General features: G+C 41.3%; 2 protein-coding genes across 3 annotated transcripts; one reads left to right on the top strand and one right to left on the bottom strand.

Annotated features, from left to right (window-relative positions):
* Positions 1 to 8,153: 8,153 nt before the first annotated feature.
* On the bottom strand, positions 8,154 to 10,706 carry LOC131247236 (uncharacterized protein At2g29880-like). 2 transcript variants are annotated; one of them, XM_058247646.1, is made up of 2 exons: positions 9,775 to 10,706; positions 8,154 to 8,565 (listed from the first exon to the last, which is right to left on the bottom strand). In XM_058247646.1, exons 1-2 carry the CDS (start codon positions 9,817 to 9,819, stop codon positions 8,176 to 8,178), a joined length of 435 nt encoding a protein of 144 aa, XP_058103629.1. In that variant the 5' UTR covers positions 9,820 to 10,706; the 3' UTR covers positions 8,154 to 8,175. The 2 variants fall into 2 exon arrangements, with proteins under 2 accessions (XP_058103629.1, XP_058103630.1); XM_058247647.1 differs by lacking the exon at positions 8,154 to 8,565 and adding an exon at positions 8,925 to 9,691 and having other exon boundaries at positions 9,775 to 10,700.
* An 11,254-nt stretch (positions 10,707 to 21,960) lies between these two features.
* Positions 21,961 to 24,708, top strand: LOC131245574 (aspartic proteinase nepenthesin-2-like). Its single transcript, XM_058245129.1, has one exon. The coding sequence runs from the start codon at positions 22,621 to 22,623 to the stop codon at positions 24,250 to 24,252; it is 1,632 nt and encodes a 543-aa protein (XP_058101112.1). The 5' UTR covers positions 21,961 to 22,620; the 3' UTR covers positions 24,253 to 24,708.
* The last annotated feature ends 1,163 nt before the right edge of the window (positions 24,709 to 25,871 follow it).

The raw sequence follows: 25,871 nt of genomic DNA, 5'->3' as shown, positions 1-25,871 counted from the left end.
GCTCGGATATTGAGTTCCTTGTCTTACGGGTCCTTCGCCTGTGTTGTAGGTGTTCTTAGTGATACGAATCATCTCCCACTAAGCTCTGTCCTTGGACAGCTCAGATCAGGGGCTCATCTCTTTGTCGGAAGAGTTGCTCATTCGCTCTCCAAACCTTGAGCTATTCGGTTTGGATATCCATCCTGGGCCTTTGATCACCTCAGTTAGGAACTATTAGTTAATCAATCGTTCTTCCCATGTAAGGGACCAGTTCAATTTTCCCCACAACAAATGGCCAATATAGGCAATCGTTCCATCCTCTAAGGAGATAACCTATATTTGAATTAACAATTCCTGTCGTCTCTATGATCCCTTGTATTGCAAAAATTTCAGCATCCTTCCATCCACATTGTATTTGAACTTTCCGTGGAGGAGAATTTTGGGCTGTGTGTTGAGAATGGGCCCAACTATCGATTGATTGGGCCAGATCAACCGATTGTTAGGCCTATTGTGGGCAAAAGCTGTACCACAAACCTCCTCACTTGGACAATTCCAACATTTCAATTCAGGTACTACGTGTAGACAGACAGTTGAGAAGAAATACACAGGTGCATGTGTACACACACACCATCAGCTGCCTCTCTCATTGGGACACTGCCTGTTGAGCCCGTACGCGAATGGTCTATGAGTAACTCACGTACTATATAGTGTGGTGAATAAACTCCGCAAGGCCTACCATGATGTATGTGTTTTATCCCCGTTGTCTGCGTGGCTTTATGAACAGGTGGGATGACAAATAAACATCACTGCGGGCGCTCAAAGGTTTCAACGTTGGAATCATTATCCCCACTGTTTTCTATGGTGTGATCCATTTAAGCTTTGCAAAAGCTTCGATTTTGGTCTCAGGCCCTAAAATAATCTGGAAAAGCAGATGAACGGCGTGGATAATACACATACATAACGGTGAGCCCCACAGCATGGTAAGTTACTCACTGCACAATCCCCCTCCTGATTTTGAACCGGTTAGACCGGGCTCCCTTGGCGTGGCCTATTCAATATATTGATTTTTCCTGACCTGGGCTTGGCCCGTCTCCCTGTCTCTCTCCTTTGGGCTAGTGAATCTGGTCCATTAAAACCTGGCCAGACGATACAATTAACAGAGGCCGGTTGACAGCCCTAATTAATATGCATAGAAAACACACCCTCGTCGGACCCAACATACAGCCCCTTTTCAAGGGTGCATGTTTCACGTCCATGGGACCGTATTTCCCGCGGAGGAATTAGGTGTCCTGAATGGCCGTTTGCGCGCATAAATGTGATAGGTAGTGCATTTATTCAAAAGTTAAAATTGATTTGCGGTAAATACTTAAAACAACAACTTCTCCTATCTAAAATAAATTTTTACGAACCAGACATGCCTAAGGTCTAATTAGGTCCCTATATAAAATGAATTTTTTCAAACCATGCCTAGGCCCAATTACATCAGTCCCTACGTGGGACTAGGCTTGGTTCTGATGAACTAATTCTATTTTAGTTTCAACTATAATAAAAATGCATATGGGCCCACTCTACATCAATTACTACATTGCAATTAATTCAATATATGTGTCGCTCTCGTACTATTTTTTATTTGATTAATATTCTAATAAAAAAGAAAAATCTATTTTTCTTAAAAGTACACATGGTGTAAGAAACAAACTCACAGCCTCCGTGAGATGAAATGCCTTATTAATTTTAACTCTTAAATATTAGTTGCTTTTTAATCCATTTTGGGTCTCCCGCAGTACGTGGGAGACGGACTCCCTCCCGTGATTGGATAATTCATCCTGCGTCTCCCTCCCGCACTACGCGGGAGACGGACTCCCTCTCGTGGCGGGATCATTCATCCTACGTCTCCCGCACGCAGGAGTTGATTCTACGGTAGTATAGACACATGTGAATAGTGTCTTGTTACGCGGATTGCGTCTTACTGGCCCACCGTGATGTAAGTGTTTTATCCACGCCGTTCATCGATTTTCTCAGATCATTTTAAGTTGTGATCATAAAAATTAAGCAGGTCTACAACTCCAGTGGACCACACCAAAGGAAGCTGCAGTGATAATGACACTCACCGTTGAAACCTTTCTAAGGGCCACCGTGATGTTTTTTTACCATCCAACCTATTCATAAGGTCATGTAGACGTGGATGAAGTAAAAAAAAAAATCAGGTTTATCCGAAACTTCTCCAGCTCCCAAGAAGTTTTTAACGATGGACGTTCAATCGCCACTTTGTGGTCCATTTAAGTCATTTTCCTGTCTCATTTTTACTCTTCTACATTAAAGTGATCTGATAAAAATGATGAACGGTGTGGATAAAACACTTACATCACGATGGGCCCCACAGATCCATGCCCTGACGGATTACCGTCCGGGCGTGGGTAGGACGCAATCCGCGTCCGTCCTCCTGATGCATCCAATCCGTACAGGCAATCTCTTCGGTTGCTTGATCAGCATCCAGCCCGTATAGGTAGTGCCCATGGTTGGTTGATCAGCCTTCTGGCGATGGAGGATAATAAAAAAACTCTTCTAGATTGGAAAATCTCAGCTGTCCATTATTTGGCCCTTCTTCTAAATCAATGCTATATTATCTATTAGTCGTCTATTTATTGCCCACTAATTCTGCGGTCAGGAACTCGGTGGAATCCCTCGTCAATGTCAGGGCCTGTTATAACAATGTTGGACCAGTGAGACATACTATCCACCGTTGTGATGTAACCAACACCATACCTCACATACGAAATTAATGAGAATCCACCCAAGTCTCCCAGGCATGCTTCATTTCAACGGTAGCGAAGACTACAACTACGACCCTACGGTCTGATGGAATACGTGGGAGACTTGAACCATTGAATCTGGGTCATCCTCCAATTATCCAGACCTTGTATGTAATAAGTCTCACTTTGTACAGTGGATATGCAACTAATAAAAGCTCCCAGTTTGATTAGTTCAACCTTTGATAATTTGGCTCTTTTGCTATGATTATGGTCACATAACCATTGCATAACAAAGGGTTGAAATATTCAATCCAATAGTTTTTTTTTTTTTTCCTTTTCTTTTTATGTATGTTATTGCAGTACTTCATATGTATTCTAGCAAACCTCCTACAACCCTTCCACCATCCAATGGCCCTAGTGTTTTGAATTTATTAAATAATAGTGTGTAACACTCGTGTGGGCTGACTAAATGGCTAATGGATCCAAAGTGATAATGGGATATAAAATTGAAATATTAGTGCAAGTTAGAGCCAATAGTTTGCCTTGATTATTTAATGGGTTAGGCTTTAGCATCTCTCAAAACAAATCTCACCTCACCAGACTTTCAGCCAATTCTTGTATGGGTTTGACTAACTTGAAATGTGTTTCACCGGATACTAATCTGGGCCTTGACCTGGTCTAAGCTTACCTAACCCTACTCTTTTCCTTCATTTCTCTCTCATTTTCCCTGTCCCCTAAGCACTCTATAGGCGTTGCACTTGCCATGTCTCCTAGCATATATGAACTTAAGATAGAGAAAAAATGTGTAGAAAGTCAAAATGGTTTTAACTGTAGGCAACTTATTTTCATTTTCTTTGATGATGTGGCTCACTCAAGTTTTAAATAGATCTGTTTTTTATTACGTGTATTTCAATAAATGTATAAAAGTTTGAAAAAAATTAATGTTTCGGTTTGGTTTTTATCTTTTTATACTTTTATTTTATCCTATATCAAGTAAAATGAGAGAAGAAAATTGGCTTATATGTCTTTGTCCAACATATATACTTGTCAAGTATGTTGAAATATAATCGTTCTCATATGCATGTGCAGGCGTTCAACCCGTGAAAAACCTGGCCCACAAACCTTTAACTGAGAGTGCACTCTTGCGTATGCTTGCAAGCAATTAAATTGACTTCTAATATTTTTGTACTGCGGTTAAAATGATTTATGAAGTGGATGTCATTCAGTTTTCTTTATTGCAAGGCTCCCAAGTACTACTGTCGGAGTGGGTTGCATAAAAAAAAAGAAGAGGAGACACTGCAAGTATGCTACTCAAACACAGGCGGAAGAGCACACTCATCTCATTTTCCACATAATTACACCCCTTCTCATGACTAGCTTCATAGGTAAAATTAGAAAAACACTTAAAATAATTTTACCAATCTGTATTATCAATGCATGATTATTATTATTTAAAAAAAAAATTAAAATCCATCATATCTAAGTTGTCTATAAATGAAATTGCATACTTCGATCTATTCTTAAAATTTTCTCAATTTTCATCTAAAATGGCATGAAATGACGTGCCTTGGGGTATATTTGATTTTAGTCTACACAAGTACTTGAAAAACCCATAATAATTCTTGGACTTGATCTGGACATGAGTGAAGCTTGATGTTAGAATTCTCCCAACCCAATTGGTTAAATAAATGGATTAGCTTATTTTAATGGTTCCGGTCTTAGGCCAAAATAAAAACCCAAGTGAGAAACCAATATAGGTCTAAAATTCCCTTGGATCCAACTCAACTGACCCCAACCTTTTCTGCACTATGTACCACATCATCCATGGCATATGTGCCAGGTGATCTGAACTAGAAATTCATTTAGTCATTATCACAAATTGCTTTCAGACATGACAAATATTGATTGGACAACTAAACATTTAAAAAAATGATGGATATATGGGAACACCACTAGAAATCCAATCAATGATTTTGTATGCTATCTTTTACATGGTTGGGATTATCCTGTCACTGAATTGATGGCCCACATGCCAAGCCATGCAACAAATGGACAATTTAGATCGTACATAAAAGTGGAATATCATGACATGTCGTGTTAGGGAGAGCTTCGTGGTGGGCTCAAATAGCTGGACTGGCTGTATATAATATACAAATGACACGTCAGCAATCATGTGTTTGTTGGACTAAGCGGTCCAAATCAGTACCAAAATCTCATATTGAATTTTTCATCTTTTCAGGTAACGACTATTCTTTTTGATTACATAAATACTCCTTAAACCATGTGGAAGTTATATCCATTTCCATCTTTTGCACTCATTGTCAACAAAGGGAAGTTATTTGATACTCTGGCTGAGTGTGACGGTTGATAAGCAGGCAATCTTAAATCCAAAATTGTTGGAGTCCATGTATATAGGTCATTAGCCAAAGAGCAGATTGGTTTAACAATCCTACCTCTAATGATAGGACTCCCTTAATAAATCCAGACCAAATGTTAAAAGATGGACTACTTAGATAATCAAATTAAATAAATTTTATTTTATTAATAATCCATCTAAATTGGGGCCCACAATTTGGAGGGTTCAATTTGAGCGCTTTTTATGACAAGGGTGTTCTTAGTACCTGTGCATTAACAATCACACTCATCAGAGTATTAAAATGTTTGTGATGGAATAACAATGCTCTTTTCTTTTTGTTCGGCAACAAATGCTTGTTTCTTTGTTGAGAATAAAAGGGGCTGGTTCGATGGTTTGAATTTACAAAATATTCAACTGCCACGACATATATAAAGTATGGTGACAGTTAACCACCACTATGGAAGTCGTGGATAGTTATCCACCGTACACATGGCAAATATATACAGAAATCTGGACCACTAAAATTGCGGTTGAACAATACTATGAAGCATAAACCAGAATATCACACCGATTGAGTGGTCCTAATCATAAGGAAGCCCATCAAATGGACGATTAAAAATAAATTTGGCAAAATCTCGGATTAAACAAAAGAAAACAGATGGCCAAGACCAGCTAAATCGAATTAATGTAATTTTCAGGATATCCTCCATCACAATAGAGGACATGAGTATAGACAGTCTGGATTACCATTCACGTGGGCCCACTCGTAAAATGGATGGGACAAATCGTGGTGAACTATCATCGAAATCTCACACAAGGCCTTTATCATCTTTGCTTCCTACAAAGAAAAAAGAAGAAGAAGAAGATAGAATAAGAAAATCTTTGAATTTTGTGCAACGGTCTGCAACCGGTTGCTTAGACCGGGTCAAGACTCCAAATACTATGTATTACGTGAGAATCAAGACAAATGATCAGGCACGACAGATGGTAACCGTACAATTTGTTCCATGTGGACAGCCCACCATCGGTATCCGTGTGGATACAGATTCTTTGCCGTCCATCCGATATATGGTGCAGACATTCTTTCGAGTAGAAAGTCCTAGCCATTCAATTGGTGGGCCCGAGGAACAGATGGTTAAAACAAAATGTGGATTTCAAACTAGAATATTGCCTAGAAAGTAGAAATGGGATCAGGAAGACCGAATCAGGGAATAGAGATATGCAGGACTGATTCCTTTTCTGTACTGACCCCTCCAGTACCGACTTGGGTGCTGTAAAATCTCTATGGGACCCATCATCATATATGGGTTTTATCCACTCCGTCCATCCATTTTTCCACATCATTTTAGGGCATTAGTAAAAAAAATGAGGCAGATTTGAATCTCAGGTGGATCATGAAGTGGCGATTTAACGGCCACCATTAAAAACTTCGTTGGGCCCACTTTAATGTTTATTTTTTTATCCAATCTGTTGATTAGGTCACGGAGACTTTGATGAAGGGAAAACACAGATATCAACTTGATCTAAAATTTATGTGGCCCCCGGGAAGTTTTTAATTGTGGGTGTTCACCAATGTTTCTTGTGGTGTGGTCCACCAAGGATTTGGATCTACTTTATTTTTGGTTTATACCCCGGATGAGCTGGCAAAATGAACGGACGGCACGGATAAAACACATACATCATGGTGGGCCTATAGAGCTTCTCCAGCACAGACCGCCGTACTAGAGTCACTACCGAATCTGAGTCCAGACAGGACATGGACTTCCATATATTGTGTTTGGATACATCGGCAAAGGTGTCCATAGTGTTGACATTGTGTCTGGATGATATACGTGCGTGAAATCTGGGCCCTATAATAAGGGAGCGGAATAGGTGAGACCCGACCTCATCCAAGACGGTGCGGCACTTACCGTGGGCCCACCTTGATGTATGTATTATGCATCTACACCGTCCATCCCTTTTCCCATGTCATTTTATGTTATGCTTTTGAAAATGAAGAAGATTCAGATTCAGGTGGACCATACCATGGGAAAGCGTGGCGATTGACTATTAATAGCTCACAAAAGTTTTGGATGAAGCTGATATTTATTTTTTCCCTTCAACCATGCTTACGTGGCATTATTAACATATTAGATGGATAAATAAATACCTAGGAAACGGTAAGGTATGCCCTAAGGGCCCATTTGGCCGGGCGGATTGGAAGTTAAATTCCGGGATTTTTGCTGGGCGTGCCAAACAGACTAGGTGATCTCGAATATAGCAATCCCATGGATCTTGAGACAATCCACTGACAACACCATCATTACCTTAGGGCGTGTTTGGCCGGACCGATCCCATGGGATTAGGAGGTATGGGATCGGTTTTATGGCAGAGTCAGTGGATGGTCGGGCATCCATTGGGATTTTCATATCCCAATACCAAAAGATCTGCCTGTTTGGATTGCAACTGCCATCTTGGGATCACGTCAGAGATAGTGTTTAGATTGACATGGGATTGGATTTGAATCCAACTGATCCCATGGGAAGCACGTTTGGAGCTTCGAGTTTTACCGTACGGGATTGGAGAATGCAAGCGCTGACTAGGAACGATGCGCTGACCCAAATTGCATTGCCTACCATACCCAATCCAAACCGTCCGCTAGTAGTGGCCGGTTCTCTGTGGGACCCACAACAGCCTCCTGTGTCATCCGAACCCTCCATATGGGGTTTTGTATCATCCAAACCGTCCACAACGATGTCGATGGGGTTAAAAGCAGTATATGACCCGCACCTTGTTGCGTGCGTACACTGGTTTACATGACATCTCATTTTCGTCTTCTGGGTCACGCCATAATGCACCAGAATTCTGTTTTGTTGCAACCCGGTCTTCATCTTAGCCATACACAACATGCTCTGATTCCCTTTATGCATACGTGTGGATTTTTACACGTGTGGATGTTTACGGAATCAGATCCACTTGGGGCGTTCTGATATCAGGTAATAATGTATGACCTACTATGACTATACTATCTCATGAAATCATCCAAATTTAAAGAGCTGTTCAAAGTATTAGTGTCACACAAAACATACCCAAGAATTGATAATTTAATCATAATATACAATGCGAAAAAACAACCATTACTCCAATCAAGAGTTCCAATAATCTGTCTGCGACTGAAGGGGGGAGATCATCAGTAGACGTGAGCCTCAACATAGTGGCCCGGGATGTCCGGTGGATAGACAGCATAGCCGAATGATGGACATCAACTGCGTCCACTGATCTTCCCACTTCTCCCGAGCGAGCGCCACATCCATGTGTTGGCGGTGCAGTTGCCAGACTGAAAAAACTGTCCCAGTATGCTGTTGCATCTCTCCAATTCTCAAACGCTCGATGGCGGCTCCCATTGTATCCCTCAACCTCGACTCGCGCATCATCCCATGTAAGATAAATACCTGGTCGACGGCCAACCAGGACAACATAGTATTTTTCCTTCACCATCTGCAAAAAGAGGTCCAGTATCGTAATGAATAGCAAGAAATTAAAACTCATATGTTTGTACATGTATACACAGAGATAAAGCAGTGACATCCACGTTACAATGAAAAGTACACAATCTATTAAAACTATTTGTAGACGAAAATATGGGAGCATATCTTCTCTTCTTACGATGTGTGTGGTCTAGTTATACAACAAAAGCAAATACATAAGAGTTAGATTAAATAATTACATATCAAGTAGAACGAGCCATCCTGGTTCCAAGGCTAGTGTATACCAGTGGCCCTAGAAGATATGTGGAAATCAAAATTATAAGCAATATAAAGAAGATATGTGGAAGTTATTACATGCCCAAAAAAAAAAAATAAAAATCTGTGAATAACTTAAACCATCCAAAATAAAAGAGTTTCTTCTGCCAACTGTTCTCCACCTGAATTACCATATGAACGGTACCCAACGTTCAAAGGTTTTAAACCCTAAAGATCAGCAACCATCAAACAGAACCACCACCGTCATTACCCTTCAAATCGTCCAGAGTTTTCTTAAGCCAATCAACGCAACGATCCAGCCGTAGGGCAACAAAAAAGGAGGCAAGCTTCTCGTCTTTATTCAAGAGCTGACCAACCTCAATAAATTCAGCATTGGTTAGCCCCTGAACCTCTTCCAGTATGTTTAAGACACACCGCGTTTGGTTGGCATCCTTTTCAACAAAGAAGTTACGCATTGCCTCTACGACACTCGTGAGAGATAAGCCTACAACATTACATGGTCAAGCAGGTCATATCCTTTTTGTTGTTGCACTTCCACCATGACTATTATCAGAATCGGTTCTACGAGTGGGTGTGTCCTGAAATGGCCTATTTTCCCTTGTTTGACTGTCCGTTGATCGGCCATATATGCCAGGTGATTCATCGATGTTTTCCTCAGATAGGTCCACGGTAGCATCTGTATCATCGTCCAGCTCTCTCCACGAATCATTCAGGTCTCTATAAACACGAGACGCAGATGCCGCAATGTTCTGACTTCCTTGCGCATATTTGCCCATCGCCTGGTCTGACCTGACAATCACCGATAAATCATCCATCCGTTTAATTCGCTTGCCACGCAACCTCTCTGCTCGCGGATGAGACTATACACATAATAATTTCGAATATCAGTAAATGTCAGTTGAAATTAAAATTTGTATACAACCAAAACAACAATATAGGTTACCTTTAAATATTCCTCCCAAACCTCGTCTGGGGCCATCACCACCATGCGCTCACTGTCCTAACCGAAATCGCTTGCAGCCAGCATGTCCTTTATATCACCGTACTCCCTCTTATGATACCTCAATCTATTTTGAATATTTTGCCAGGTAAGAAGTATCTGTGTACGTCTATGGACCGCGCCGGTGGCCACTTGATATGCTTCTCGTTTGAAGCCATTATCTCCCTTTCTATCTAGCGCAATTTGCTCAATCAAGGTGTCAAACAAAACTTGATCCATAGTTCCAGTCCATTTGATCTTCGTAGCGCGATAGGATGGCTCTGCCAGAGATATTACGGACTTCTCACGTGGTGAGGTACGTGTCGGTAGAACTGGGCTACGCAACGGCGATTGCGTTGGAGTAGGAGTAGATCCACTCAAATTGGCCGACATATCACCTATGTGCAGATGGGAAGGCAGTTACACAAAGAGAATAATGCAGAATACAGTATGTGTCAATTATATTGTTTAGCCGAATGAAGGAAAATGTACAGGAATAAACAGTTGTTGATGTATGTAGCAAAATTTGGGAGCTTCGGTGTACAAAGTGCAAAAAATCCTACTTCGAAGTTGTACAAAAATCATTAAGCATCTATTACTTTAGTTATGCAGTATGTCATGATTATCATAATTACCAAGTAGAATTATCGAATCCTACTATTGTTTTGAGCGTCTTCCCACATGCGCTTCGCGATCCTATCACGAGTTCTGATCTAGTCCTCGTTCGCTCGTTGAGTGACTTGGACTAGCCATTGCCTTTCATCAATTGTCGATACCTCATTTGGGGTAGGTATAGCCTCGTCATCACCCACTAGTACACCTATGTCACGCAAGTCTTGGTCTGATCCATCTTCACTCCGTATGAAATTATCTAGCACACAGCAAGCAACGACAATTTTAACCTATGTATCAAAGGGGTATTGCATAGCCGTCTTTAAAATTGAAGATATTCTCTTCATCACACCGAAATAGCGCTCAATTACATTTCGTAATTGCGCATGTCGATAGTTAAACAATTCTTTCACATTCATGGGTGATCTCTCGCTACGATATTCCTGCAGATGGTATCGAACTCCACGATAAGGAGTTATGAACCCTGGTGAATGAGCGTAACCTGCGTCTACGATGAAGTACTTTCCTACACAATAATAGGAATGATTCTTTCAGTCTTGCACTGAGACAAATTATATGCACCAATCAACATTTAAATGATACTGAATATTATTTACCGTGGGGCACTATAAGTGGATCGTTTGATCGCGTCAGGGCATTGTGTAGGACCTGTGCATCCGATGCTGAACCTTCCCATCCAGCTAACACATACAATATTGACATATCAAAGGAACAAGCAGCAAGTACATTCTGCGACAAGATACCCTTTCGGTTACGAAAGCTTGCATGTTCTGATGCTGCTATGTGTGCCGGAATGTGTCCCATCGATCGCACCCATGCAATCCTATAGTGGCAGAGGTCTCGAGCCTATAGGATTAGTATCATATTATATCTTTATTTACGTGTAGATTAATAAATGATCAGTTGGTCTAAAATGATACCTGAAAATAACTGGACCAATGTGTATTTTCTTGAATCTCAATCGGCGTTTGTGCGCCTGCCTGCTTAACATATTCAGGGTACAGGGAAACAATCGCATCTAAAACTCGGTGAAAGTAACGACTTATAGTTTCACCAGATCGACAGAATCTGTGTCCTATCACACGATTTCAGACATTGTGGCCAACTGTATGCAAGAAGTACAAAAGTTATTCCTCCAAACTAACGTTACGTGTATCGTGTAGGGTCGTCTTATCACGCACTACTTCACATAGGTGGAAAAATGCGTCTTGCTTCATCCTAAGTTGGGTAATGCAATCCCTATCATTACTCCGAATAATTGAATTAATAAATCTGGCACGCGCATCATCCCCTATCTGAGCCGGTTCTTTAAACATATAGTGTCGACAGTATTCCCCAACAGCTACTACACATGCAGCTGTTGCAAGAATGACAATGGAATCAGCCATCTCTTCGTCGTCTTCATCATCCATCACCTGTCAACCACATACGTATACAGGTGGAAATCGAGGATTTTATAAAATCGTCAACCTCTCAATTAAAGTGTTACAAAAATCGAGTTGATAAACACGTTCCATGCAGAATAATAACCGAATTGTTCTGCACTGACCATCCCATTTGCCATTTATAGCTGAAAAGTGTGCTCAATGTGTCCAACAGGATGGAAATCCTCTTAAAGTCTTACTCAATGATGTAAATAGAACTCTCTTCCTATACGATATATCCTAAACAAGTTTTAAAAAGAAGAAAACATCGACCTATAACAACAAGAATCATAAAATTATGATATTTATGCAAGGAATTATAAGATGGTCATGTGCATGGCAACTGTAAACTCCCGACTGAGCGTTCAAAGAGCACCACCAAATCATGTACTCTGTTTTTGAAAACCCAATGGTGGTATGCCGGTGAATTTCACAAACTGTAAGCAATTTCAGAGATGTATGCACATGAATATCACATATTGCCATGCACATGTTCAAACTAGCAGTATCCACAACAATTGGGTTGTGATAAAACATATCGAAATTGTCAGTTGCAGCTATATAGACGCAATGTCGCTATAGGGGAATGCCTCCTGTAATATGAAAAACTCAAGCATGAAAGAGGAAACGTATTTAGTGCTTAAACCAGTTGACCATGACAATTGAACTGATTGTCAAGCAAGAGCATCCACCAAATGAGTTGAATCTGCATAATTTTTCAACTCATGCCGTGAAATTATCTAACCTGAAACAGATCTCGTTTTATAGTTGTGACACGGACATAGGGAGTGCGCTGCAAGTTTTTTACCTATGGCTAGTTGAATCATTATTTTGGTTCTATACAAAGAGATGTCCATTTACAAGAAATGCATATCCTACAGCCATTTCTTCCTTCGGTGTTCAATTTGGTGCAGCACTAGTTTTGAATTAATGGTGCAGTAGTAGGGAATTCTTAAAACTATTTTGTATGAAAAAGTAACCCAAATGTTGGGAGTATTTGTAGATATGCATATACAGTTATTTCGCAATATTCAAAATAAAACAGTATGAACTATATGCTTGAAATACAAAAATCCTACTAAGAGCAACGTGTGAATGTGTGGTATACAGAATGGGTCTTACTTTGGAGGACAAATGCTTCTAAATCTATATTGAGACTGTCTTTTATGGCTTGGGTGGCTTTTATAGGCAAACCAAAAACGTGAAATATGATGCTCTAGTTTAGAATTATTTTGATTGGCACTTGCTTCTTCTGTGCATCTTCTATTGAAACTGTCCCAGATGGACATACAGATTTTAATTTTCTTAATGTTTTTCTTCTTTTCGGCTTTATAAATGAACCTATTTTAACATGAGTTGGTGACCTGGCTTCTTCTCTCCCATTGAGCATCTCAAGCTATCTCAAGCCTATTCTCATGTTCATGAAGGTCCATATTCAGCCAACAAAGGTCTATATCCAACCATCTTCTTTATGATTCCACATGCTTTTGATTCCAATAACAGTACAAAAACACAACGGAACATGTGGTACCAACATGGACTGAAGAAAGATATATCAAAATCATATCAATTCAAAATAATAGGCAACAAAGATGAACAAAGATTGAGTATTCCATATTATCACAGCTACATGCCCTGAGCCATCCAGAAATATGCACTATTGCACACTAGGCAATCATGTACAATAAGTGATCATAGTAATGAGGTGCAATAAATGTTCATAACATTTTCAAAGTATAAGCCAGGTCCTAAAACTGGCTCCCAATCTTAATCCATGCATCAAATATGTTACTTGTGCTGATCATAGATATCAGGTATGGGAACTTCTTCACCCACTGACATGAAAATGAAGAAAAGAGGACGAAAGACATTTTTATTTTGAAATTTCAACATTTCCAAGAACAATAGAAAGAAACACCTTTCATACTTTCATAATCTGATAAAATAGTAACATTCTGGAAAAAATTCTGGGTCACACCATCTGCCAAAACAGATACAATAAAGCAGAGATGAAAACACCCTGGTGATGCTAGGTAATGAAGTAGCGAGTGTTCATCATGTGGATGCATGTGGATAGTTAAGAGTAGTATGACATGACCATCCACATTGCAAAACATTAACTGTTCGACAGATTTTCTTAAGCCAATCAACACCCAGAAAAAAAAAAATTCAAGTACTACGCAATCCATAGAGGGAGATCACAGAAACAGTCAACATACACAGAGTACAACAGCCTAACGTAGACATTACAGGTGTACCTGCAAACGATGTTTCTAAAATTCTGGATATGTGAAATTCAGATACAAAATTTCAGCAAATTATTTTATACTTAAGGATTTCTTGGATTTGAAAGGTAGAAAGTAGTGAGGAGTAAAACCGTAACCATCCATATCATGCAACGTTCACTACTACTACACGGGATCAAACAATTCATAAATCAATTAAAAGATAAATGAAATGTGAATCTGAAATAGTGATTCCATATTTCATAATTTATCCACTGCCTGAAAGTGCATCCCTCACATGGGAAACTGCTATCGAAGTCAGTATTCTCAGCTACTTGAAAAATGACGGCACATCCTCACTGTACAACTAGGGATTGTTATACTGAGATGTAGGACACCCGCAATCAAATTGGAAATGCTAAGCCATGAAAATAAGAAAACCTTGCTCAGATCGATTTCAACCAGTCGGTATAGATAAATGGTGATGGTAAAAGGGAACAACCATCATTTCATTTTCACCATAGTAAGAAAAAACAGAAGAACAAAGTGTAGATCCAAACAGAAAACGCCCGCAACGGACAATTCCTAAAGCAGGAGACAAATTGGGGAAAAATCAAGGCAAGGAAGAGTGTACATGACGCAAGAACGGCGGTCCGTAGCCAGAGACCGGAGTTTACCTTCTCTGCGTAGGGCGATGATGGGAGCTCGACATGCCGTATCCATGGCTAAATAGCCGCTGATGGATGTCACTGACCGATGCCATACCATCGATTGATCATCTCTGCTGGTACGGTCCTGATGGTGAGAAGGGATGAAGTAGGTGCGGCGCCGTTTCCTCTCTCCGTACTTGCATAAATCCATCTGTAGACAGCAGGGCGAAATCCCGCGAGATTTGTTGCTGGGCTCGAGGAGAGGAGGTGGGATGGGATATCTCGTCCATATCCAACCGTACATGATGACCGATCCCAGGGGATAGGTTTGAAATGCGGATCCTGTGCGAAAGCAAACGCGCGCGTGGAATGGGCACGCGAGATCGCGCGATCCCATCCATCGTAAGCCGTGCTACTGTGTCTGCCCAAACACGCCCTTAAAATCCATGCTATCCACCCTACTACCATTCAATCCCTTCCAATCCACCCGGCCAAACGGGCCCTTAGAAGTTTTTAATGTTAGAGTGTACAATTACCACTGTTTCTCAAAGTATGGTCCACCTGAGATTTGGATCTTCTTTAGTTTTAGTATCATGACATAGAATGATCTCATAAAACGGATGCACAGTGTGAATATAAAATAAATACATTAAGGTGTCCCCACGGTAACCCGCCGCAAGGGCCGCACCGTTTTGGGTGAGGCCTGGTTCTCACCGAATCCGCTCCCCTGTAATCGGATCCTAAAACGTAGAGATGCTATCCGTCGCGTCTGCCGGACGCGGATTGCGTCCCACACCCGCCCGTCTCAAGCCCCGAAGGGGCAGTTCTGTGGGCGGGCCCACCGTGATGTATCTGTTTATCTAAGCCGTTCATCCCTTTTTTCAGATCATTTTAAGGCATAAACACGAAAATGAGTTAGATCCACCGCTCAAGTTGACCACACCAACTAATAAGCTTGGTTGCATTAAATGCTCAAACCATTAAATGTCAGCTGCATTAAATGCAAGAGTAGTCTTTGGTGTGGTCCATTTGAGCGTCGGATCTGCCTCATTTTTGTCCTAATTACTTAAAATGATAAGTGAAAAGAGATGGACGGTTTGGATAAACCGATACATCACGGTGGGACCGCCCACAGAACTGCCCGTTCGGGGCTAGAGACGGGCGGGGGTAGGACGCAATCCGCGTCCGCGTCCGCCCCGGTATAGTTGCCCTGGACAGTTGCATTCCAGCCTCCCGCCGACACCAGAATATACTTTTCTACAGCATTGCATCTGCACGTGCCTATGCAACAAGCATGCCAGATCAAGGCCGTTCATCAGGAGCCCAAAAGTCCTGCCACTCTGGTCATGGGAGCGGATTAGCTGTTACCCGGGTAAAAGCTTAGTGGGTATTATCCTAACCGTATGGGACCCTCCTTGATATGTTTTCTGTATATCCACGCCGTTCATATGTTTTTTTCATCTCATTTTAGGACGCTATCCCAAACCTTAGGAAGATCCAAGTCTTAGGTGGACCATACCACCAGAAAAAGTAATAAATGATTCTTAAAAACAATTTGCTGGCCACAAAAGTTTTGGATCAATCTGATCTTTGTAATTTCCCTTCACCTGGATCTTCCAAGTTAGATTGCAAATAGGCATTAAGAAAACCTTACGATGGGCTATTTGAAAAATTTTAATGGGGAGGCATTCAATCACTCCTGGTTCCTTATGGTGTGGTCCACCTGAGACTTTGATCCATGTAACTTTTGTCATACCATCTTAAAATGGGATGGAGAAACGGATGGAAGGCGTAGATATACAAAACATTATCAAGGTGACCCCACGTTATGGTTAAGCCCGCCAAGGTGTTTCCCGGGCATCACCTAATCGGAAGCGGATTGGCTGGTGGTACGTGTCGTGCGAGGACGAGCGCTGACTCTCCTCTTCTCCAAGTTGTACAAACGGTTCAAAGTTACACGGCTCTAAAATGATGTATTTATTATATCCACACCGTTCATCCATTTTTTGACATCATTATAAAGCATTATCCATTATAAAGCATTATCCAAAAAATGATTCATACCAAAAGCTCAAATGGAATACACCATAAATAGCAGCAGGATAATGATTTTCACTGTTAAAACAGTAGGAACCAACACAATATTTGTTTTCTATCCAATTTATTCATAAGGTCACAAAGACATGGATGAATAGTAAAAACAAATATCATATTAATCCAAAACTTATATTACCCTCGAAATGGTTTCAATAGTAGACGTTAAATCCTTCACTGCCTTTTGAAGTGTGGTCCACTTGATGTTTAGATCTTATTATTTTTTGGTACAATTATTAATACAAGCTCGTTAAATGGATGGACTGTTTGGGTAAACTTGCTGACGTCAACACACGAGCTTCCTACCTAATCGGTTCCTTCCAGTCGTTCGGTAGACACGATAACCAAAGGTCAAAGTTTATTTCAAACCTACACGCATTGCCCATTCAGCAGGTGTGCCGGCCTAAGTATTAGGCGAGCACTGCGGACTCGGATTCGGTAGTCACCCCTCATGTATTCATGTGGTACTGGTCGGTGCTCCGTGGGCTCCATCATGATGTATGTCTTTTATCCACGCCGTCCATATATGTTTTCAGCTCCCTTTAGGGAAATAGCTAAAAAAAAGAGGCAGATCCAAATCTCAGGTGGACCACAACTCAGGAAACAGTAACGATTTAATACCACCATTAGAGACTTCGTAAGGTCCACTGTAATTTTTATTTGCCTCAACCTGTTGACTCACATCACAAAGACATGTTTGAAGTGAAAACACAAATGTCAGCTTGATCGAAAAATTTTGTGGGCCCCAAGAAGTCTTTAATGGTGAGCATTTAATCACCATTTTTTTTCCTGTGGTGTGATCCACATAAAATTTGTATCTGCTTCATTTCTCAGCTCATGACCTAAAATGAGCTGGAAAAATGGATGGATGGAGTGGATAAAACACTTACATCATAGTGGGGCCCACAGAGCTTTTCCAGCACCGACCGGTACCAACCTCGCTACTGGAGGGGTTGCCACCAAATCCGAGTCAGTGACTAGGACCAGCGTTCTTCATTTATTGATGGGCCATGCCGTAGGCCCAATATAAAAGGCGTGTCCTCTTTTCCCATGGTTCCCCTATCATATACTCGAGTCCAAGGCCTAAAAGATCCCCATGTCTTTCGACGTTGTTTTCTACACCTGAGTTATTTGATACTCTGGAGAGTGTGATTGTTGATACGCAGGCACAAAAAACTGTACGAGTACACTGCCCATTTTGGGGTGTCCGCTGTGGCTTGGTCAACTATTCTATCCTTTGATAATTAGACAAGCAGCCTTTGACTATTCTTCATGTGGGCCATCCGTAAAATATCCACCAATCAGATGGTCAGGAGATCAATTCATTGTAATTCTCTGTTTTAGCAGTTGTGCGGTTTAATTTAAGGTACGCGTGTGTCACTAGTGCAAGTTTTCAGTACCTGCGTATCAACCATCACACCCTGCGCATTTGGCACACATGCAATCGTTTATTTGTCCTTACCAAAAATAAAAATCATTCATCTGTTACCGACTTCTTTGAGAAATTGACAATCGCGAACCCTACGGTTTAGCCGCAGGCTTTTCTCAAAACTAAACCATTCTGTAGGGATGTACTAGTACGTAAATTGCTTGACTTATTACTACGGATTATAACCGTAGCTATTGCATACATGAAATTCCGCAAGCAAGAACGAATTCCACTCGGCCAAACCTATGATTACGGATTATAACCGAAGTACTGGAAGGCAAGCGCGACGGTAATTTCGTTTGTGAAGGATATTTTCATCTGCAAATAGTACGCCCGAACAGAATGATTTAGCCTGGGAAAGTAGAGTTTGGGAGCGTGTAGAAAAGAGGGTAGGTAAAAGGAGGGATTAACGGTAGTCAAATTTCTCGACTTCTTATGATTTTACCTTATGGAAATATATATAAGCCTGCATTGCTATTTTTACATTGTAACTGTAGCTGTTGAATCCACGCCATGTTTCAATGATCCAAACCGTCAATAAGATATGCCTCGCGCAGATTGGAATTTTTGAACCTTTGGTCAGTTGACTCCTTTTGTCTGAACATGGACTGTCGGTTTAACCGTTGGTTTATGGGCCACTTGTAAGATCTCTCTCTTTCTCTACATCTCTGGAATATCATACATCCATCGTAAAGCCCATCACATAAACGGTTCGGATCATTGCAAAGGGACCACACAGATCAAGGGCTACAATCCGGACGTAAAAAATAGCAACGCACTGCAATGTAGCAGACCTTTTTCCAGGAACCGAGGGCGGCACAGCCTTCTGAATTTTGAAAAAAACAGCACTGAAAAGAGTTAAAAAGGAGCTCCCTGCAGAGTATGAAACTGCGGGACACGGATTGCCCGCTGACTGCGTCAGTTGCCAGGTGGCTATTGACAGCGCTCCATGGGGAAACGGATTGGCTACTCCCCCTGACACAGCCAATGGCTGGTGGTCGGTGCTCTGTAGGCCCCACCATGATGTATTTGTTTCATCCATGCCGTCGATATATTTTTAAAGATCATTTTAACTCATGAGACCAAAGATGAGATATATCTCAATCTCAAGTGGACCACATTAGAGGAAACAGTTTTGAATGAGTATAGACCATTCAAAAAATTTTGGGGGCCAGAAAAGTTTTGGATCAAGCTGATTTTTGTTTTTTCCCTTCATCTGAGCCTGTATGACCTAATCAACAGATTGGATGTCAAATAAATAGTACAGTAGGCCTTAGGAGAATTTTAATGGTGGATATCCAATAACTATTGTTTTCATGTGGTGTGGTCCACCTGAGATTTATATATCTCTCAATTTTGGGATCAAACACCAAAATGATCTTTAAAAATGGACGAACGGAATGGATGAAATACATACATCATGGTGGGGCCCACAGAGAGCCGACCACTAGCCACAGGGCTGGTGACAGGGGGAGTAGCCAATCCGTTTCCGCCCCATGGGCCTCATTGTGATGTATATGTCCTATCTATGCCATCCATCCATTTTTCCAAACTATTTTATTCATGAAATCAAAATGACGCAAATATAAGTCTGATATGGACCACACCACAATAAAGAGTGGTGATTGAACACACACCATTAAAAACTTCTTAAAGCTCACAAATGTTTTAGATTAAGCTGAAATTGGTGTTTTCTCTTCTTCCAGATATGCGTGACCTAATCAACACGTTGGATGACAAATAAACATTACTGTGAGACTTAGAAAGTTTTTAATGGTGGGCATTCAATCGACATTATTTTCTTGTGCTGTGATCTACTAGAGATTTGGAAGTCACTCATTTTTCCGATCATGCTCTATAATGATCCAGAAAAATAGATGGACGGCTTAATACAAAGATACCATGCGAGGCCACAGAGCATTGTCAGTAGCGAGGTGGCTACTGACACTTTCAGTACGCAATCCGCGTCCGATACCGCGCCCCTGGGAAATTGTCCTCGTCCATGCAATTACTAAAAACACTTCGATGCTCTGGGAGAGTTTGATAGATGATGCGCCGGCAATTATAAATGACTTAGAAATTGCATGCTCGTGTTACAATTAATTCAAAATTAAACTGTGAAAATTGTGGGTCCCAATTTAGATGTATCATGAACTAAAAATTGCTCTTATTTGAATAGCTGATTTGGGATTGTGATACAATCTAATTCAACGGTCCTCTTTCAACAAACAAGAGGTCCACAAATCAGAGGTTAGGATTTCTAGAACAACCTGATTTGGGATTGTGGACAATTAAGTGTGTTTCATGTGAGCATGTGAGCTAGTGCATGCCCTGCCTACATGAGTCAAGTGGTTTTATTTATTTATAGTCTCTTCCACAATTTCCGCGGTAGGCTAGTACTATTTCCCAGCGCCTGCTCAACGGATTTCAGCACTTTTATTCCGAATATTCCAAGGCCTTTACGGGCACAAGGCCCCATGCGTTGCTGCATGGTCACCGCCCGCCAACCTGCCCAATCCGACATTGCTATGCTTGCCTAGCCGGGGAAATTCCATACATCCCCATCGTCCATTTGGTGGGTGCCTACCAGATGGACTATGCACTGGATATGAACTACCCTCGACTCGAGGCAGTTGGACTCTTGGCTTATTTCCTAGCACCGTCGTCTTTTGCTTAATTCATTTATGCGTGACTTTTTAAGTGACAGCTCCATAGGGAGAATCGAAGAAACAGAAACACGCTGTGTCAGTCGCATATCTCACTTTCGCTGACCGAGAATCACGTGGGTGGAACTTTCCTAAGATCCACCCTTCCATGAGGAACCCAAAAAACCATGATGTTCCAACACTCAAGTGGGCCACACCATAAGAAACAGTTGGATGAGACGGTTTCCATTAGTTTTGTGTAGGGCTCACCGTGGTGTTTAAATGTCATCCAAATCCATTCATCTCATGTACCTCATTAGGATAAAATTCCAAAACTCACGTGGGCCATACCATATGAATTTAGAAGTTTTAGGTATACTTCTACATAGTGGCCCACCTGGTTATTGAATCAACCTCATGTTTAGGACAAGGCCATAAGAGGGGTGGTGTACCTGATGTACCGGGTGGATTTCATGTACGTCAATTCGTTTCCCCGTGTTCAATAACATAACTCAAATGGTTACTTAGGCGAGGTGCACGAGCGTTTTCCAAATAAACATAAATGGAGAAGAATAACTGAGACCTTAATAAATTTCTTGGAAACTGCGCAACCGTATTTCAGATTAGACTATACAAATTAAATTATAAATTCCAGTTTAGATTATCATGGAGCAAAATCAACCCTTATATAATTATACGGGATTGGTGGACATTTATTGGATGGTAAAAAATGAAAAATATCCCACGTGTCCTATTTCAACAAACAAGTGTTCATGAATCAGATGATAAGATGGGACGGTCACCTAAAAAATGAGATAAACTAACTCATTTTTAGAGACAGAGCTAATAGTGTTAACATGATGTATTAGAAATAAGATCTCTAATATAGAATTTGTGACTAGTTGGTGAGTGTGAAGCAAAATCACTTGTCTGTTATCCCGTTTCAAGTCAAAGTTCCTCGCGTTTATTTTCCCTTTTTTACCAACTTCCAACCGACTTTATAGATTTCCCTTACAGACACCTACATTTGTTTCTGCACATTCTTTACTGCATTCAAATTCAACCAACGGAGGACGTCAAAGACAGGGAAATTCAATCTGTAATTAGAAATTCAAAGGAAGCAGCAAGGAAGATAGCCCAACATGACCTGGTAAACAGAGCAAACACGCGCCCCCACCCATCTTACCATCGCCTATTTTCTACGGACTCCGTTCCCACATAAACCTAACATTTAAATCCATCCTTTAAATATGCTTCCTCCTTCCTCTCCCTTTCCTCTGCAACTGCTGCTTTTTTATTTTCTCCTTTCTCGGTATTATCATCTATTCCCCGTCCGTATCCCCACCTACATATCCTTCACTTGCTTCTTTCAGTCTTTCTCTATCTGGATTTGAGATTGATTATACCCAGCTCTGAAAACGGAGAGAGATTCTTCTTTTCTTCAGTTTCCTCTCATCCAGTTTCTGAAAATTTTCGTAGATTCTGGAAACAGAGAAATATTCTTCTGCGGCAAAAGATAATTTATTGACTCTGTTCTGTTTCAAGCCTTGAAACCATATAGATGGATCCTTCTTTTCTTCACTTTCCTCTCCAGCAATTCAATTTTCCTCCCTTTCTGTTCTTCCTCTTGCTCTCTGACTAATGACCTTTTCTCATTCTGTGTTTTAAGCGCCAAAAACAAAAAGGCTTGAAGCAAGACAAACAGATTCCATGATTTTCATCCTTGCTCTCCTGTTCTTCTTCCACACTCTCAATGCCGCTGCAGTTCATAACAAAAGTGAGGGATCCAACGGCTCCACACTTCCTGGAATTGAATTCCCAGACCAGCCAAATTTCATTTCTGCCACTTCTTTGGCAGAAGATGGGTGTCAAACCAGGACGACAACAAGCCGCTTGCCTGAATCATCAGAAGCGAGAGAACCTGATGAACGTAAGCTGGGTGGACCACCCAAACCAGCGCTGAAGCTTCACCTGAAGAATGGGCGTATGGATCTAAGAACCAGAGAAAATAAAAAGGAGTCTCAGATGGCTTACATCCACAGAGACCAGACGAGAATCCAGACCCTCCACAGAAGGATCGCAGAGAAGAAGAACCAAAACACCGTATCAAGGACAACCAATCGGAGGCAACGGTCAACTGCATCAACTGCCCGGCGACTGAAATCTGGAGTTGATGACAAGGAAGGTGGGCCCACCAGCCAAATGGTGGCAACGCTGAGATCCGGTGTCAGCCTTGGATCAGTTGAGTACCTGATGGATGTTTTCTTGGGAACACCGCCCAAACATTTCTCTATGATCGTTGATACAGGTAGCGATCTCAATTGGATCCAGTGCCTTCCCTGCCATGATTGCTTCCCACAACATGACCCTCTGTACAATCCTGAAGATTCATCGTCCTTCCACAATGTCAGCTGCCACGATCCTCGTTGCAAGATGGTATCTTCACCAGACCACTCTCGGCCATGCAAGTTAGAAAACCAGACCTGCGAATACTTCTACTGGTACGGTGATAGCTCCAACACCACTGGAGACTTTGCGTTGGAGACCTTCACAGTCAACCTCACAACACCCGCAGGGGAATCAGAGCTCCAGCAGGTGGAGAACATCATGTTTGGCTGTGGACACTGGAACCGTGGTCACTTCAACGGCGCTTCTGGCCTTCTTGGACTTGGGCGTGGCCCACTCTCCTTTTCCTCTCAGCTCCAGTCGCTGTATGGACATGTTTTCTCTTACTGTCTGGTGGACTGGAATAGCGATGCCAACGTTAGCAGCAAGTTGATATTCGGCGAAGACAAGAGTCTCATGAGCCATCCGAATTTGAATTTTACTTCCTTTGTGGAAGGAAAGGAGAACCCTTTCAATACTTATTACTATCTTCAGATACAAGCGATTGTGGTTGGAGGAGAGATCTTGGACATTCCAGCTAAGACATGGAATTTCTCACCAGAGGGAACTGGAGGGATGATTATTGATTCTGGCACGACACTTGGTTATTTTGCCAATCCAGCATACCGGATAATTAGGGAGGCGTTTAGAAAGAAGGTGAGCTATCCGCTCTTAGAAGGTATTCCGATGTTGGATACTTGTTTTAATGTGTCAGGGGTGAAGAAGGTGGACATGCCAGAATTCACGATTCTGTTTGGAGATGGTGCAGTGTGGAACTTCCCAATGGAGAATTGTTTTATACCGATGGATCCTGATGTAGTCTGTTTGGCAATCTCGGAGACTCCACATTCACTTTTCTCAATACTGGGGAACTACCAGCAGCAGAATTTCCACATTTTGTACGACACAAAGAAGTCTAGATTGGGATTTGCACCGATGAGGTGTGCTGATGTGTAGCATCGTCTGCAGGGATAGGGCAAGGATGGCATCGTGCTGGAGATGTGGGCTACCATGTAGGATTCAGATAACACGTCATAGACTCAACATTTCTTGAGTGGGTCTCCAAGTGGTAAGACACTGATATATTATAACATGGCGTCAATGTAGGATGTTAAAGCATACGATGGATTATGGGGGGAGAGTTGTAAAGCAGCTTAGTTTTTGGGACCATGTTTTAAGGGTTTTTTTTTTTTTTTTTTTTAAAATTCAGTTCATTACCTCTAACGGAAATAGGCAAGAGACATTAATATAAACATTTTTGTTTCTTGCCTAAGTTTTGTGGGTTTGGATTTGTAAATAAGGATTATACTTTGTTGCACGAAAAGTAAAAGTAGGACTGTGTTCAGTTGTATGGAAAATGATTTCCTTGATTGGAGAACTTTCAGTAACTTCACTTCTTTTATGAAAAGCAAGTTGAAGGATACAAATACAAAATCTGTTAATGCAATCCACTCCTTCCTTTGCAAGAGAATCGGAATAAAATTGCCCTCCTAAGTTCTGACTCGGAGAAAACTAATGGTCATGGATTGGCATGGTATCCTAAGATCGTTTAATGCAAAGGTATCACATCATTTGTTGTCTGTATTTTCTCTCAACACAAGTCCATCACCTCATCAAAAATCATCAAAAGCTAAATCAGCCCTTGATATTTCACCAAATTTAGTTGCGATCTGGTGGAGCGTAACCATTCTTCCTTATTTTCAGCCAATTTCCTAAATTAGAACTTCTGAACATAGAATTATAGATTTCACTGATTCTAATTTTTCCTTAATTTAATTCAATCAATGGTATCAATGACAAGGTACGGGTAACACAACATTAACACAACTTCATCTGCTTTTGAGTTTCTTTCATAGGATTAACTTACTGATATGAAATCTGCGGAACAAAAAGTTGCACTGATAGTAGAAATCATGCCTACTGAAATCTCACAAGGACTGATCTGGTGGGATTTTTTAGTGATATGAAATCAACAAACATAAATAGCTCTACACAACACAGGAGGTGTATTCAAAATTTTGTCAAGATTGATGAGATTCAGGGGCACTATTGGAACTTTTATTAACTAATTTGACAAAGGATCTTAGGAGCACAGCGGAGGGAAAGGGAAACCATTTTCAGTTCAGTGAATGGTAAATGCACGAGGCAATTTAATGTGGGGCATTTTCAAACCAGACTCGAGTGGGGTGGCCCGTGGGATGTAGGGGCATACTCGGGGTCGGCGGACCATGTGAAGCAGGCCTCACCCGTGTGAAGCAAGTGGCTCATGTGAAGCAGAACCCATGCGAAGCGGGGCCCATGAGGGGAGTTTTGCCAAGGTTCTAATCCATGGGATGTGGGGCCTAGGCTATGAGATAAAGGGATTAATTCATCATGATCTATCAGTTCGAGCTTTTAGAGCAAGTGGTTGATTGTCCTGCATCAAATAGTATCAGAGTGGGAAGGTCTCATGCTCGAGAGTCTGCTTGTTCACATTCTTGCTAATAGAGTAATGCATTCGGTTATTATCCTTGTTTCCATTAGCTAGATTTCTATTAAAACATGATCAACAAGTCACCTTGTGACTGGGCTGACAC

This window comes from Magnolia sinica, chromosome 5, assembly GCF_029962835.1.
Source record: "Magnolia sinica isolate HGM2019 chromosome 5, MsV1, whole genome shotgun sequence".
NCBI lineage: Eukaryota > Viridiplantae > Streptophyta > Magnoliopsida > Magnoliales > Magnoliaceae > Magnolia > Magnolia sinica.
Note: the sequence above shows the minus strand (reverse complement) of the source record. Positions and strands in the feature narration are given on the sequence as shown.